The 17435-nt window shown below is 44.4% G+C and overlaps 1 protein-coding gene across 4 annotated transcripts in view; it reads right to left on the bottom strand.

Annotated features, from left to right (window-relative positions):
- The window catches only part of LOC124277034, a 56928-nt gene extending 39934 nt beyond the window's left edge, over positions 1–16994 (bottom strand). Inside the window, exons 1-6 of one of the 4 annotated variants that reach the window (XM_046712685.1) lie at positions 16800–16994; positions 10152–10252; positions 7434–7565; positions 5237–5354; positions 1958–2105; positions 865–928 (exon numbers count right to left, since the gene is read on the bottom strand). In XM_046712685.1, the coding sequence (XP_046568641.1) occupies positions 865–928; positions 1958–2105; positions 5237–5354; positions 7434–7565; positions 10152–10250 (561 nt within the window). In that variant the 5' untranslated portion in view covers positions 10251–10252; positions 16800–16994. Of the gene's footprint in view, positions 1–864; positions 929–1957; positions 2106–5236; positions 5355–7433; positions 7566–10151; positions 10253–11227; positions 11326–11515; positions 11750–16268; positions 16363–16799 lie in introns of those variants that run through there. The other 3 variants (XM_046712686.1, XM_046712684.1, XM_046712687.1) reach the window with 3 other exon arrangements.
- Between the last annotated feature and the right edge of the window lie 441 nt (positions 16995–17435).

Here is a 17435-nt window from a genome sequence, read left to right as displayed (position 1 = left end):
GAATTACACCATCATGATAGCATTGATACGCAGGATACGTCCGCCACTGACTCGTACCATACGTACAATATTCCACACAACATTATGTACGCTGCAGCATTCATACACGAATTACACCATCATGATACGCAGGATACGTCCACCACTGACTCGAACCATACGTACAATATTCCACATAACATTACGTACGCTGCAGCATTCATACACGAATTACACCATCATGATACGCAGGATACGTCCACCACTGACTCGAACCATACGTACAATATTCCACATAACATTATGTACGCTGCAGCATTCATACACGAATTACACCACCATGATATGCAGGATACGTCCGCCACTGACTCGTACCATACGTACAATATTCCACATAACATTATGTACGCTGCAGCATTCATACACGAATTACACCATCATGATAGCATTGATACGCAGGATACGTCCGCCACTGACTCGTACCATACGTACAATATTCCACATAACATTATGTACGCTGCAGCATTCATACACGAATTACACCATCATGATACGCAGGATACCTCTACCACTGACTCGTACCATACGTACAATGTTCCACATATCATTACGTACGTTGCAGCATTCATACACGAATTACACCATCATGATACGCAGGATACGTCCACCACTGACTCGTACGATACATACAACGTTCCACATAACATAACGTACGCTGCAGTATTCATACACGAATTACACCATTATAATAGCATTGATACGCAGGATACGCCCACCACTGACTTGTACGATACGTACAATATACCACACAACATTACGTACACTGCGGCACTCAAATCCGAATCTGATACGTTTGGTAAATACGCCAAACCGATCAATACGTACCCGACTACAGCAGCTGAGACGCTGGCCATTGGGGTTGTTGACATTACCGAGGAGAGACCAACACCTGTATATAATGGTACAAAGTACAAACAACTGCATAAGCCATGTGATAAAATCAACCCAGGTGGCACTTTAAACTAATATTTCTAACATCATGTAGTCCTTTTAAAGTTAGTGAGTTTGGTTTTACATAGCTTTCAGCAACATTCGAACTATCTCGCAGAGTTCCCTTTTCACATTGCCCCCGTGTGGAATCGAACCGGACTTTCGTTGTGAAGAGCGAACACTTTAATAACTTGGTTACCCCACCATCACGCTACCTGTTTAAACAACTTTAAAAATGCTCAATAAACTTTTGAAATTAGAGAATTAACATAGCATTGTTTTCGATTTTCAGTATCTCGCTATAACATCTCCAGTGTTGAACAGCTTTACTCTCTGAGGTGAGGTGAAATTGGGTTTAACGTGGTGCTGGAGAATATTTCGCTCATATGACGACGTGCATGCGTGTGTATGTGTATGTGCGGCTGCTTGTACTAGCCCAGACTGATTTTATAGTGCTAGCTCACTGAGATACCATGCCGCAGTGAAGCATGATTACCCCACTCAGACACATTATACTGACTCCGAGCCGACCAGTCCTTGTTGTACCCATTAATGCCGAGCGCCAGGCAGGGACCAACAAGTACCATAGTTTAACGTCTTTTGGTATGACGCTGTCGGGGATCGAACCCGCGACCTTCCGCTCTCCGGGCGGACGCTCTAACCACTACACCACGGAGGCGGTCTTTACTCTCTGATAACAAAGACACACATTTAGTCTATGATATACACACATCTTCCCGTTTATGTTACCCACATATTTAATAAATTTGTGACTAAATATCATATTATAAACTGTTTAAACCACCTTTTCATAATAATAAGTCCATCTGTATAGCGCCCTATGTCCAATCACCAAGTGGTTGCTCATGGCACTGTTCAACACTGGAGATGTTATAGCGAGATACTGTAAACCGAAAACAATGTTATGTTACTTTTCTAATGTTTATTTGATGAGCTTGTCGATACAAAGATATATATGTGTACCTACCCACTTTTTTTGATGAGACGCACGTGGCTTTCAGTGGTGAGATTATACTTTTCTCGAGTGGTGTTCTTCACCCACGGTATAAAACGCACGCACGTGAACCGCTCGTGACGTTTCATGGCTACTCGCGTCTCGTGCTCCTCGTCAGGTGCTGAAAAATAGTGAGTGAATGAGTGAGTGAGTGAATGAGTGAGTGAGAGACGCAGGCAGGTGGTTGGGAAGGTGGGTGAGTGTGAGTGAGTGGGGTCTGGGTGGGTGGGAATGTGGTACTGAGAGAGTGAGTGAGTGAGTTGGGTTGGTAGATGTGTGCGTGAGTGAGTCACTGAGTTTGTGTTTGAGTAAGTAGGTAGGAGCTAGGTTTGGTGAGAGCGTGGGTCGGTTAGTCAATACACTAAGCGGCTTATGGTGTATTAATACTGTATTAATTCTGATTCAGGACATCCATTCCACAGGCCGTCCCTTTGTTCAGTATTTGCAAATATATTCATATTAACATTTTGTCATTAGTTCACTATCAGATGAGCGCTCAAGCGGGAGAACAGATAGTAGTAGTAGTAGTACTAGTGGTGGTAGTAGTGGTAGTAGTATCAGTAGTAGTAGTACTAGTGGTGGTAGTAGTGGTAGTAGTATCAGTATCAGTAGAAGTAGTAGTACTAGTGGTGGTAGTAGTGGTAGTAGTAGTAGTAGTAGTAGTAGTAGTAGTACTAGTGGTGGTAGTAGTGGTAGTAGTATCAGTAGTAGTATCAGTATCAGTAGTAGTAGTAGTAGTAGTACTAGTGGTGGTAGTATTGGTAGTAGTATCAGTAGTAGTATCAGTAGTAGTAGTAGTAGTACTAGTGGTGGTAGTAGTGGTAGTAGTATCAGTAGTAGTATCAGTATCAGTAGTAGTAGTAGTGGTAGTTGTCGTAGTAGTGGTAGTAGTAGTGCTAGTGGTAGTAGTAGTGGTAGTGGTAGCAGTAGTAGTATCAGTATCAGTAGTAGTAGGTGGTGGTGGTAGTAGTGGTAGTAGTAGTGATGGTGGTAGTAGTAGTGGTAGTAGTAGTGGTAGTAGTGGTGGTAGTAGTAGTAGTAGTAGTGGAGTATCAGTGGTAGTAGTAGTGGTGTGGTAGGTGGTAGTAGTAGTAGTGCTGTAGTGGTGGTGGTGGTGGTGGCGAGTGGTGGTATCGGTGGCAGTGGTGGTAGTGGTACCAGTGGTGGTGGTGGTAGTGGTGGTAGTAGTAGTAGTAGCGGTTGTGGTAGTAGTAGTGGTAGTAGTAGTAGTCGTACTGGTGGTGGTAGTAGTAGTAGTAGTAGCAGTAGTAGTAATGATTGTAGTAGTAGTAGCAGTAGCAGTAGCAGTAGCAGTGGTGGTAGTGGTGGTAGTAGTAGTAGTAATAGGTGGTGGTGGTAGTAGTGGTAGTAGTAGTAGTAGTAGTAGGTGGTGGTGGTGGTAGTGGTTGTAGTAGTAGTAGTGGTAGTGGTGGTAGTGAGTAGTAGTAGTGTGGTGGTGGTAGTGTAGTAGTGAGTGGTGGTAGTAGTGGTAGTGGTGGTGGTGAGTGGTAGTGGTGGAGTGGTGGTGGTGGTGGTGAGTGGTGGTAGTGGTGGTAGGTGGTGGTGGTAGTGAGTGGAGTGGTGGTGGTGGTGGTGGTAGTGGTGGTGGTGGTGGTGGTGGTGGTGGTATGGTAGTAGTAGTAGTGGTGGTGGTGGTGGTAGTGGTGGTGGTGGTGGTGGTGGTTGGTGGTGGTAGATTGGTGGTGGTAGTGGTGGTGTGGTAGTGGTAGTAGTAGTGATAGTGGTGGTAGTGGTGGTGGTAGTAGTGGTGGTATTGGTAGTGAGTGGTGGTTGTAGTTGTGGTGGTGGTGGTACTACTGAGTGGTGGTAGTGGTGGTAGTAGTAGTAGTAATAGTGTAGTAGTAGTAGGTAGTGTGGTGGTAATGGTGGGTGGTGGTGGTGGTAGTATTGGTGAGTGGTAGTGGTAGTAGTAGTAGTGGTAGTGGTAGTGGTGGTAGTGAGTGGTAGTAGTAGTGGTAGTAGTAGTAGAGTGGTGTAGTGGTGGTAGTGTGATGAGTGGTAGTAGTAGTAGGTGGTGGTAGTGGAGTAGTAGTGGTGGTGGTAGTAGTAGTAGTGAGTGGTAGTGAGTGGTGAGTGGTGGTGGTAGTGAGTAGTGGTAGTAGTGAGTGGTAGTGGAGTGGTGGTGGTGGTAGTAGTGGTAGTAGTAGTAGTAATTGGGTGGTGGTGGTAATTAAGTAGTGGTAGTAGTAGTAGTGGTGGTGGTGGTGTAGTGGTAGTAGTGGTAGTAATTAGTAGTAGTAGTGGTGGTGAGTGGTAGTAGTGGTGGTAGTAGTAGTAGTAGGTAGTGGGTAATTGGTAGTGTGAAGGTAGTAGTGGTAGTAGTGAGTAGTGGTAGGTGGTGGTGGTGGTGGTGGTGGTGGTGGTAGTGAGTAGGTGGTGGTGGTGGTGGTGAAGTGGTGGTGAGTGAGTAGTGTGGGTAGTGAGTGGGTGGTGGTGGTGGTGGTGTGGTGGTGGTAGTAGTGAGGTGGTGGTAGTGGTAGTGGTGGGGTGAGTGAGTGGTGTTGGTAGTGGTGGTGGGTAGTGGTGAGTGGTGGTAGTGGTGGTGAGTGAGTAGTGGTGGGTGGTGGTGGTGGTGAGTGGTGGTAGTAGTAGTGAGTAGTGGTGGTGGTAGTGGTGGTGGTAGTAGTGAGTGGTAGTAGTGAGTAGTGAATTGAGTGGTTGGTGAGTGGTTGTGGTGGTGAGTGGTGAAGTAGTAGGTGGTAGTGGTGGTGGTAGTGAGAGTAGTAGTAGTGGTGGTGGTAGTAGTGAGTAGTGGTAGTAGTGGTGGGTGGTGGTGGGTGTAGTAGTGGTAGTAGTAGTGGGGTGGTGGAAGTAGTGGTGGTAGTAGGTGATGGTGGTGGTAGTAGTGGTGGTAGTAGTAGTAGTAGTAGGTAGTAGTAGTGGTGGTAGTAGTAGTAGTAGTAGGTGGTGGTGGTGGTAGTGGTGGTAGTAGTGGTAGTAGTAGTAGGTAGTAGTGGTGGTAGTAGTAGTAGTAGTAGTAGGTGGTCGTGGTGGTAGTGGTGGTAGTAGTAGTAGTAGTAGGTGGTGGTGGTGGTAGTGGTGGTGGTAGTAGTGGTGGTAGTAGTAGTAGGTAGTGGTGGCAGCGGTAGTAGTAGTAGTAGTAGTGAGTAGTAGTAGTAGTAGTAGTGGAAGTAGTAGTAGTTGTAGTGGTAGTAGTAGTAGTGGTAGTGGTGGTAGTAGTGGTAGTAGTAGTGGTAGTAGTAAAGCAGTAGTTGGTAAAGCAGGCCTTACGGACATCGGCGTCGAACTCGTACGGGAGATAAGCGCCATCCCAGTAGAGATACTTCTGTGACGTGATGGTCCTCTTATGTCTCCTCTTCTCACTCCTGCGACGTTTCTCGGCCAGGATCTGCGTCCAGGTTCACAAGTCGTGTGTGTCAATAGGATCCATGACATAAATATACAGTTATACAAATGTTGTTCATATACTGATAATTCACACGCCCTGGGTGACCCTCAACAATTACCTGCTCAGTATGCTATATCATCCTAGGTAATTACCCGCAGGGCATCACGTCGTGCTTCGTGATCATGTGAGGTGATGTAAACAGGATTTGAAAAGAAAACAAACACAGCATGAAGTCCACAATTCTTACGTACAGGTTTATTCTATTCGAATACCTTCTCCTCCCCTTCAATTGCCTACATTCTAATCGGTATCATTCCTCCACACTGCCATCACCCTCAACCCTGCCCCACCACACTGCCATCACCCTCAACCGTGCCCATCACGCTGTCATCACCCTCAACCGTGCCCCATCACACTGCCATCACCCTCAACCCCGCCCCATGACACTGCCATCACCCTCAACCGTGCCCAATCACCCTCAACCCCGCCCCACCACACTGCCATCACCCTCAGCCCCGCCCCACCATAATGCCATCACCCTCAACACCGCCCAACCACACTGCCATCACCCTCAACCCTGCCCCACCATAATGCCATCACCCTCAACCCTGCCCCACCATAATCCCATCACCCTCAACCGTGCCCCATCACACTGCCATCACCCTCAACCCCGCCCCACCACGCTGCCATCACCCTCAACCCCGCCCCACCACGCTGCCATCACCCTCAACCCTGCCCCACCACCATCACCCTGCCATCACCCTCAAACTGTGCCCCATCACGCTGCCATCACCCCTCAACCGTGCCCCATCACACTGCCATCACCACCTCAACCCCAACCCCACCACACTGCCATCACCTTCAACCGTGCCCCATCACACTGCCATCACCCTCAACCCTGCCCCACCACACTGCCATCACCTTCAACCGTGCCCCATCACACTGCCATCACCCTCAACCCTGCCCCACCACCCTGACCATCACCTTCAACGGTGCCCCATCCACACTGCCATCACCCTCAACCCTGCCACACCACACTGCCATCACCTTCAACCGTGCCCCCCACACTGCCACCACACTGCCATCACCCTCAACCCCCTGGCCCCACCACACTGTCATCACCCTCAACCCCCCGCCCCACCACACTGCCATCACCCTCAACCCCGCCCCACCACACTGCCATCACCCTCAACACCGCCCCACCACACTGCCATCACCCTCCCAACCCCGCCCCACCACACTGCCATCACCCTCAACCCCGCCCCACCACACTGCATCACCCCTCAACCCCGCCCCACCACACCGCAACCCTCAACCACACCACACTGCCATCACCTTCAACCGTGCCCCCACCACACTGCCATCACCCTCAACCCCGCCCCACCACACTGCCATCACCCTCAACCCCGACCCATCACACTGCCATCACCCTCAACCCCCCCCCACCACACTGCCATCACCCTCAACCCCGCCCCATCACACTGCCATCACCCTCAATCCCACCCCACCACACTTCCATCACACTCAACCCCGACCCATCACACTACCATCACCCTCAACCCTGCCCAACCACCACATCACCCACCCACCCCTACCATCCCATCACCCCCACCCACCCCCCAACTTCACCACAACCCTCTCGCCAATACAAACACCTCCAACATCCTCACCACCTCACCCTAACCCTACCCTAATTTTACAACTCTCACGCCAATCCCACCACCACCACCACCACACCACCACCCACATCGTGTCGCCGCCTCACCCCGCTGCCCCCCGCACACTAAACGGCCCCTCCCGCAAAGATCCGGGTTAGAACTGATCTTCAATAACCCATGTCGTAAGAGGCGACTAACGGGATCGGGTGGTCAGGCTCGCTGACTTGGTTGACACATGTATGTCATCGTATCACAATTGCGTAAATTGATGCTCATACTGTGGATCACTGAATTGTCTGGTCCAGATTATTTACAGACCTCCGCCATAAAGCTGCAATATTGCTGAATGCGGCGTAAAACTAAACTCACTGACGAACGAAACGGCCCACACTGGAGTAGTTGCTTTAGTAGCAGACCCTACCTGGTCCATCTGGTCTTGACCAAAGATGAGATTCTTCACACTCTTGCCGTAGAGAGCCTCTGCTACCTGCAGTCCCCATCTCTCGCCCTCTTCCACACTGCCATATGCCAGCAACGGGTCCACGGTACTAGTCTGTGAAATGAGAGAGTGAGTGAGTTTAGTTTTACTAAAGAAATATTCCAAGAATATCACGGCGGGGATACGCCAGAAATGGGCTTTAAACACTGTACCCACAGCGTTCGAAATTAACCCCTCCGATCCACAGCTTTTGTTTTCTGCATGTTCTTATGGTCGACAGCTTTTTCATCCCCAATAACTAAGATTATTATTTTTTAGAAAGTATCATTCAGTAATTTCCAGTTTTTTCTCTCGATCAGCACCTGTTGTCTGTAAGTGAAACGGCAGTCATTTTCGAGAAAGCAATTGAAATTACTGAGATAATTATGATCTTTGAACTCTTTAACTCAAAGATGACGTTGTCACGTTTACTGTTTGCTGGGAATTACTTATATTGTAGCTACAATATAGGCCCTACACATTCTAATCAGGACCCACAACTCGCTCCAGTTATTAGGCTAGCCAACCGCATCGAAAAGACAGAAATCAGTAGGGCTGCGCAATATAACCGGTTTACCGGTATTTACAGGTTCAGACATGAAAACGATACGTATTGCGATACGCTGATCGAAAACCGATATTTTGACATGCAATCGGAAAACTTCCTAACACTCGGAAATCTTCGGATATTTCCGTTTTTAAATTGTTCCTTTCCTTGTTTCATTTGTGCCAAACATTATTTACATTTTTATTTTGTCATGATTAAAAGTTTTTATCAAAGCCTAATCAAGCATTGTTGTGTTTTTGCTTTATAAATCAAGCATTAACTCGACTATAAGTAGTTTTTTGTTAAAAAAAACTTCTAGCAATATATTGCAATACATATCGCAATACATGCTTTCGTATCGCAATATATCGCAATATATCGCAATATGAAAATTCCCTGCAATACCCACCCCTAGAAATCAGGTTAGTGTTTCATCTATCTTGTTACTGCATTAACCACTTTATTCTACCGACTGACTGACTGACTGAGTTTGGTTTTACGCCGCTTTTAGCAATATTCCAGCAACATCACGGCGGGGGGACACCAGAAATGGGCTTCACGCATTGTACCCATGTGGGGACTCGAACCCGGGTCTTCGGCGTGACGAGCCAACGCTTTAACCACTAGGCTACCCCGCCGCCCTTATTCTACCGAAATGTGATTGAACATAAAATCACAATACACCTCTGATTTAGAGAGTTGAGGTTTATATAAAGCACCATCAAGAGATTTTGATAATTTGTATAATTGTAGGTTGCAAAACATAACTTTGTGATTCTACTAGATCGGCAAATCTATTTATGGTAAGCCGTAAAACAGTGCCTATAGACTGGGTTGGAACATGACGTAATATTTTGAGTCAGTGAATAAGGTTTTACGCCGTTTATATTAATATAGAAGCAATATCACAGGGGACACCAAGCATGGGTTTTACATATTGAACCCATATGGGGAATCGAACCCGGGTCCTTGGCGTGACGAGCGAGCGCTTTAACCACTAGGCTATCCCATCTCCCCCGTAATATCTTGTACTTTCTTCCGACGCAGTTCATGTTGGCTAAACATTTTAATTGCCTGATGTATTTATGAGTAGTTTAATTATGTAAAACATTAATGAAACATTGATATTCGAGTGAATGTTGCATATTCTGACGTCCTACGCCACTATATCGCTATAATATTGCTGAAGCCGGCATACAACAAAAACCCATTAATGTATTCTCGTTCAGAAGTTAGGTAAAACTGGTCCCTGAGAAAAGTGAGGTGAGGTGAGGTGAAATTGGGTTTTACGTCGTGCTTGAGAATATTTCGCTCATATGACGACGTGCATGTGTGTGTATGTGCGGCTGCTTGTACTAGCCCAGACTGAAGCTGGTTTTATAGTGCTAGCCCACTGATATACCATGCCGCAGTGAAGCATGAATACCCCACTCAGACACATTATACTGACTCCGAGCCGACCAGTCCTTGTTGTACCCATTAATGCCGAGCGCCAGGCAGGTACCAACAAGTACCATAGTTTAACGTCTTTTGGTATGACGCGGTCGGGGATCGAACCCGCGACCTTCCGCACTCCGGGCGGACGCTCTAACCACTACACCACGGAGGCGGTCAGAAGTTAAACTGGTCCCTGAGAAAAGTAGTAAAGGTACCTCAATAACAAGTCGTCCAGTTACCCAATGCCTTAGCATGAAACTAGAATTTGTCAGAATCTGTTTAAGTTGATTTCCTCTGACAGAACGCTCGTCTACAAAACGACAGAAATTTTCACCCTTGATTTATCACTGTGATATATTGAACAATAATTAATATCAGTTTGCCTGGAAATATCATTCCAGTTATTTTTTTGACCCAGCTGATGACTGGGTCAAAACGTTAATGTCACTAACTGACTGACTGAGTTTAGTTTTACGCCGCTTTTAGCAATATTCCAGCAATATCACGGCGAGGGACACCAGAAATGGGCTTCACACATTGTGCCCATGTGGGGACTCGAACCCGGGTCTTCGGCGTGACGAGCCAACGCTTTAACCACTAGGCTACCCCGCCGCCCCGTTAATGTTACTAAGTTGTGGACAGATCGAATCAACGCGTATTTGTGAGCTACTACTCACCCCGTTGAATTGCGTGTCGTTGAGAAACGTGTATCCTGTGCACGAGGACGCCGAGAGCAGAAACACCAGCAAGGGAGCACAGAACGTCATCGTCCACATTTCTGAAAAATATGGCACTATTATTGTCAACTAAAAAATAGCATTTTCGTACATATTCACATGCGATTCTGGGTAGGTTTCATAGAAATCTAATTAACGGCTAATAAATGAAAAATATTGAGAGCAGAAAAAGTTCTGAGTGACATGACATTTTAAAAGGCCAAATAAAGAGAATGACAAAATTTCAAGTGAATATGAAATTTGTGACTTATCCACCTCTGCATGATTCTGTGATAAATAACCTGTCATAGTACAAGGAAAATGGAGTCGAATGTTGTCTCAGTGCAGTATTTGATAACAGGGAAAATTGAGAGACTCCTCATCGCATTATCATAATGATAATAATAAGAGTGCTGCTGGAATATTTTAATGTATTATGGTTATTCTGACGATGTAAGGAAAGAGCTGACCATAATGTCAGTACAGTTAGAAAATGTGGTTTATGTATGATATAGATCATGGTCATCTCAGGTTACCTTTGAACAACCTCAAGGAGTAAGTGAGTCAGTCAGTCAGTCAGTCAGCGAGTCAGTCAGTCGGCGGGGATCACCAGAAATGGCCTTCACACATTGTACCCATGTTGGGAATCGAACCCGGATCTTCGGGGTGACGACCTGACGCTTTAACCACAAGGCTACCCCACCGTACCGAAACGTAATTGAGACACATTATGATTACATTAAGGTGTAGCGAGTATGGAACCATCGTATGAAGGTTTGTAGATACATAAGCGAGCGAGTATGCTTTTACGCCGCTTTTAGCAACATTACAGCATTATGAGGGTGGGGACACAAGATATATGCTTCACACATTGTAGGCATGTGGGAAATCGAACCCGGGTCTTCAGCATGACAAGCGAACGGTTTTACCGCTAGGCTACCCCACCTCCCTGTAGATACATGATGATGATGATGATGATGTTCATGATGATGTAAATCATCCACACACTATATATCCACACGTATATCTACCCTCACCTTGTCACAGGTTTCAATTGATGATCGATACTTCATCAAAGTATCGCATGTTCTCCCAACCACGACACAACACACGACAGAAGCTCCGTTCAGCCAAGAGCCCACATCTGGGGCGGGATTGAGACAACGTACGTTTAACACAGACCTCTAAACACCAGTGTCACAAGTTCACAGACGTGTATGACTAACGAAATTACGTGTCAATACTGCCGACCTAACTGGGAACAGGAAATAACACAATAATTGAACTATCGTACCCTTGTGTCGCCTTATCTCGATTTTACATACCATGCGTCGAGAACTTTACATCCCGTGTGTCGAAGAGTGAGTCACATACGTCTGATGTATGGAAGCTGTCTAAGGTAGATGGACACCTAAAAGTGTATCATCCTATTCACTGTAGAAATTGTAGCTGACCTCATCTTGTACTACAGCCGTGATGGCGGAGACGGCAGGACGTGACCTCCATTCACGTTCTTCCGCTATAGCTGTACTGTGATGTATTTACATGTGTCACGCCTCGCTACACTACACCGTACACTACACCACTCTCCGTACTAATACTCCTTCAGAATAGTGGATCTGGTATACATATGTATGTGTACAAACACGACTGAAACTGACCGTTCGATCAGTCTGCATCGACTCTGTGAGTGAACAGCTTGCATATATCAGCTGATTCTGATACTTAAATTACATCATACACATAGTGGTAATATAGCATAAATTGTTTGTGGTATAAGTAGCTCAAATTGTATCTGACTTTGAAAACAAACTTTGTATGCATGTTCTTTAGAAAATTAATTCTCCGATACACCGGATTACGAGGTTTCTGGATTAGCAAGGTCGGGCGTTTCGATCTGCCGCGTCATACCGAAAGGGGTTAAAGATGGCACTCCCCTTGAAGCGCTCCTTTTGAAATTACCTACCATGAATTTTGTCTAGTTAAAGGGGTCTTTCACAGCCTTAAGCGAGTTTTTGCCTAAACATGTGAAAAGTATGAAACAAGGAACCTGTTTCGATGAGTAGTTTGGAGTACATTTTGTACAAACTGTTTGAGAGGCATTCTGATAGTGTTAAGTAATAGGAAAGACCAGTCTTTATGGATTCATGCTAGAAAACGGTATAAGTATCTCTACCGAAACGTCGCTAAATAGTGCACAATAAAGAAGTTGATCATCCATAAGACGTGTCACCTCATCTTATCTCATTGCACCTCACCTTACCTCACCTCACCTCATCTCATCTCACCTCACCTCAACTAATCTCACCTCATCTCATCTCATCTCACCTCATCTCACCTCACCTCATCTCAACTCATCTCATCTCATCTCATCGCACCTCACCTCAACTCATCTCAACTCAACTCATCTCACCTCATCTCATCTCATCTCACCTCATCTCACCTCATCTCAACTCAACTCATCTCATCTCACCTCACCTCAACTCATCTCATCTCATCTCACCTCACCTCAAATCATCTCACCTCATCTGACCTCAACTCATCTCATTTCATCTCACCTCACCTCATCTCACCTCACCAGGATACGGGCCAACAAGACACGGTATTTGTGGCATCTCAATTTAAAATAGCAACAAAGTAATATAACCACTTACTCTCACAACATAAAACAACAAAAGGACAACAATAAATGGCAACCTGATTTACGTCTGGTTTCTCGATTTCACTTCGAATTCTGAACAACTGTTGTCAGCAGAAACCATCTCCTGCTTGCCGCAGATGAACGGTTTACCGAGGTTCGTCTATACACAGCAAATACAGTAACACGGGCGCTAGCCAGATGTTTGAAACGAAATGCAAATTAAGAAAAAAACAAACTGAATAATAAACTCATGCGTTCTCGGGATACCAAGATCCACGTTACACATATCAATAATCCATAACGAAATATATTCGCTTGAGTCATCAGTCATTCGTGTAAATACGTCATATCGCCAGAAGGCGACACGCCCAAATCAATTGGAATCAATCCACAAGCAATTCATCATACAGCGAAACCCCGTTTATCCGGACACTCAGCGGGGAGCGCCTACATACAGCGTCAACGTTGAACGTCTTCAAACAAAAAGGCGTTTTTTCTGGTCGTATGGTGTTAATCACCGAATACCTCGAACAGTTACAGCTTACGGCGTATGCATACAATTCAGTTCTATATTTACGTTGAGCTGTTTTCAGTTAAGGTTTGAAGTTGACGTTCATCGTTTGATGGAGACAGTGATTCACGTGAGCACATATTTTCCATGAATTTGCTCACGTGAGGCACTGTCTTCATCAGCTGATGAAAGTAAACAAATATTGTATTATATTGACAGTAACGTAAATCATAACAAAACAATGTATTCAAAACCAAACGTAAATGTTTAAAGCGATCTATATCAACACTTTTATCGCGACGTCATCCGTCCCAAACATTCCATTTGGAGTTACGTCCCTTAGTATTAAAAACGTTTCAAAATGGCGGCAGCGTTCACTTGAAATGGAAGTTACACCCATTGGAATCGGAACTGGTGGGACATCCAAACCCGGGTGGTGCTAGAAATGGACCCTCGTGAACCTTCGCTGTGTGTTAGGGTTAAGCCAGGGCTGGATGAGTTGCTGAGGAAGGAGTCTAACGCTTGAGGCGGGCGATTTCATATTCCCGTGGCCACACACGGCAGCGTGAAGCCATGTGATTAGTTTTAGTTAACAATTGCTACAGCTACAAATGAACACTTCGTTTTGGTGATCCTTCATATATACATGATCTACCTTAAAGGTTGTATAATGACAGGGTTCCAATGGGACGTTATTTCTAGGAATTGAGGAATTCCCCAACGCCGTGTAGTCTAACTCTCCGCTAACTTCTCATCATGCGACATATTGATGTTCATGGAGAAATCAACAACAGCTGGCTTGGTAGTGACTATCTAGGCGAGGTCTGCCACTACTGTCAATATCATATAAATGTACAGTTGAAAAATGCTATATATTGTTCCTTTATATAGACAAGTTGAAAGTAGTACGTAATGTACAGGCGCATGTTACAATTGGAAACTTTAGGATATACTTCCTTGAAAAATTTAACTCACGAGTTTACTTACGAAATAGAGAAACTCTACAAAATTACACTTTTGGTACTATTAATAATGGAACAAGTCAGAATACAAACCTTTTAGATGACATGGTATTCTATCCTGATTTTTAGATTCCAAAAATAATGGACATTTCTTCCTTAAGTGACATTTAGAAGCTGGTATGATGAAGTGGAACACTTTTTATGGATAGACAACTTCTTTGTTGCAGTAGTTGTAGTAGTTGCAACACTACTGCAACAAAGAAGTTGTCTATCCATAAAAAGTGTTCCACTTCATAATGGACATTTTCAACATCACAACAATCAAATTATGTTCGGGTTTTGGCAAACGTACCTGTGGCTAAAAGCCCTGTTGGTCAAAAGCCGACATGGGCAAAAATAGCCCCACTTGAATACAAGCCCCGTGTTTGTTATACAACATGTACCGGTTCACAAACATTTCCATGAAACAAAACAAACAGGCTTCCCATTTGGTAAAGAAGACGAACTCTACCCCTTCTATTTGACATAACCTTACAGTGGAACCATATCTGGGGACGGTTCTCGCTCCAGTTCAACTGATTTATGAGATATAGGCGTAATTCTTCAAGGAGACGTATACAATTTCTCATAGTGAACAATACGGCCTTGGAGTTGTTGAAGAACCATAAAGATGGAGTTACACTTAGCTGGGAGACCAACCGAGAGATGAAAGAACTAGAGGGGACTCCTGAACTTATGTACAAGAGACAGTAAAATCTGTGGGTAGGCCGCAGTGTCAACACACCCATGGATGGGTTCTGAGTCGCACAGCATTGTTTTGATGTTGGTACAACATTCGCCTTGAAGGTTGAATCTTCATGAAACGTTATGTTTTCTTCAGTAATTTTTTTATTGAGGAAAAATAAGAAAAAAATGTCTTCAACATAATTTATGTTTTCTTTTACAAATAAGGGAAATTATCCTCGTGGGGATTTTATCCTATGGGTGTTTGTCCGGGGTGGCTTTTCACCTACTGGTGATTTAACCTATAGGGCGTATATTCACAAGTGGGGTTTGAAAGCCCTCAGCCTTTCAGTAATATGTAACCTTATATATCTTCAAATTTCTATTAATAACATTTATCTGAATACCTTGTTAGAAGAGTACTAGACCTTTCTTTAATTTTAAAGAACTTACTATTTTGTTGAAGTTTAACATTTTGTCTTAATACCTTGATCAAGTATTATAACTGCTTAATAACTGGCAAAACACTTTCATATTTGTTTTTATTATTCATCATTAATCTATTTTTGGAAGGGGTGTCAGCCTAATATCTCTGTCACCAGTACTGTTCAATATCTTCCTTACCAGATCGCTTACCTTTTCATATGCAGCTTTCATTTTCGAAAACTCATAACAATCTTTTACAATGCAATTATGAATATCTATTATCTAACACCAATATTTAATATTGTGTTATTTTAAAAGGAATTCGCCCAAGTTCGGAATCAATCATTTTATGTGTACACGTATGTTTACAACAATCACGACAGTCTTTTTTCAGCTTTATTCGCCTTAAAGACAGTACTCGAGAAGCTTAACAAAGTATACTGTCAAACCCTTTCTTAACAAGTAATAATCAAACGACATTCCTGTTTATTAAAAAATACCAATAACATCGATTATTATCATAAAGGAACTTTCCCACACTTCTTGTATTACTCCATTTCCACATACAGTGGTCTTAGTCCAAAGTTGAATGAGCTAAAAGATCGTCTAAATACAAATTACTTCAGTCGAAGATATGTATCCAGGATAGATATCCTATAATGCTGACAACGAGAGTTGGAGCTTTGAGCCTATACATAAAATGAGTCATTGTCCCCTAGAATTGCCCAATAGCTATATATCGTTAATCCGGCTAAACAGTGTATCTCGAATAAGCAGTATTTCAGATATAAACACAAGACTGGAAAAGTATTTACCCGAGCAGCAGAATCTCTTATGATCCGACTTCCGTGTTGAAATAGCCTGAGGTGGTAGGAAATTATCTGACACTCAGCAATGTTATAGAGTTATCTTATTCCGTGAAATATACTGGACGGTCGGTCTGACTGTTATTCAATACACCAGATAAACCGGTTCAGGTTTTGCTCAACTGAACTTCAAACATGACAAGACTTTAAACTGCTTTAAGAGCAGGCATAATATACTGTTTACGGTCAATGAAAACACATGAAGCGATTTAGAGCCAGTTCTTAACGGGACCGTGGCTGCTTTGTATCAAGTTTTAATCAAAGAAGATCTATATTCTCCCCTACATATCAACGAGTTCGTCATAACCGGGGCAGGTCAGTAGTTCTATAGTGAAAGGTGACGTTTAGTCATGAAAGACCTCGTGTTTACCAACAAAGACCCCAGGGCGTGTGTCCTCCTCGTCAATCATACAAACTAGGTCAGTGTGACCTCAAGGAACATGAAAGTGTCTAGTTTTATGCAATATGGTGTCAACTCACGAACGACGCCTGCCTGGTGTCACCTGACTGCGTCCACGCCTATCTGTCACATCGTTGTGGCGGTGCTGATGATGTTGATAATGTGGTGTGCAGTTTGCTTAACCTGTTGCCCCGGGAGCTGATCATGCAAACACTTGTGTAGCGAAGAATGCAGGTCCTTTGATAAGGTGGGCGGCTGATCGGAGCGGGAAGGATATCGAGAGTATAATATGCGTGACTGGGAGGCAGGACGGGGGTGTGGGGGGTACTAGCGACACTGAAGTTAAGCAGCGTCGAGTTCGGAGAGTCCTTGGATGGGTGACCGTGTTTGGCTGCTTGACTCCTGAGAGTTTCTAGGACTTGAGTCCTGCCCCACAACGAAGCACATGTGACACATGTGGTCTCACCTTAGGCAAGTGAGTTTGTTCAAAATTGTCTCTGTTCACCCAGCAGGAAAATGGGTATCCGGTGGAAAAAAGTCATATGACTATAACCTTCTAGCGCCTAACAGGCAGCTTGGGTTATCCGGGGTAATAATGTGCTGTGCCTTGATTGTTAGCGCTATGAGCATACCTAGTGTGGAGTTTGGCGCTATATAAATGGACACATTATTATTATTATTATTATTATTATTATTATTATTATTATTATTATTAT

Source organism: Haliotis rubra, unplaced genomic scaffold (genome assembly GCF_003918875.1).
Source record: "Haliotis rubra isolate DU_JTF1 unplaced genomic scaffold, ASM391887v1 Scf217, whole genome shotgun sequence".
Lineage (NCBI taxonomy): Eukaryota > Metazoa > Mollusca > Gastropoda > Lepetellida > Haliotidae > Haliotis > Haliotis rubra.
This window is presented reverse-complemented; position numbering and strand designations above follow the sequence as displayed.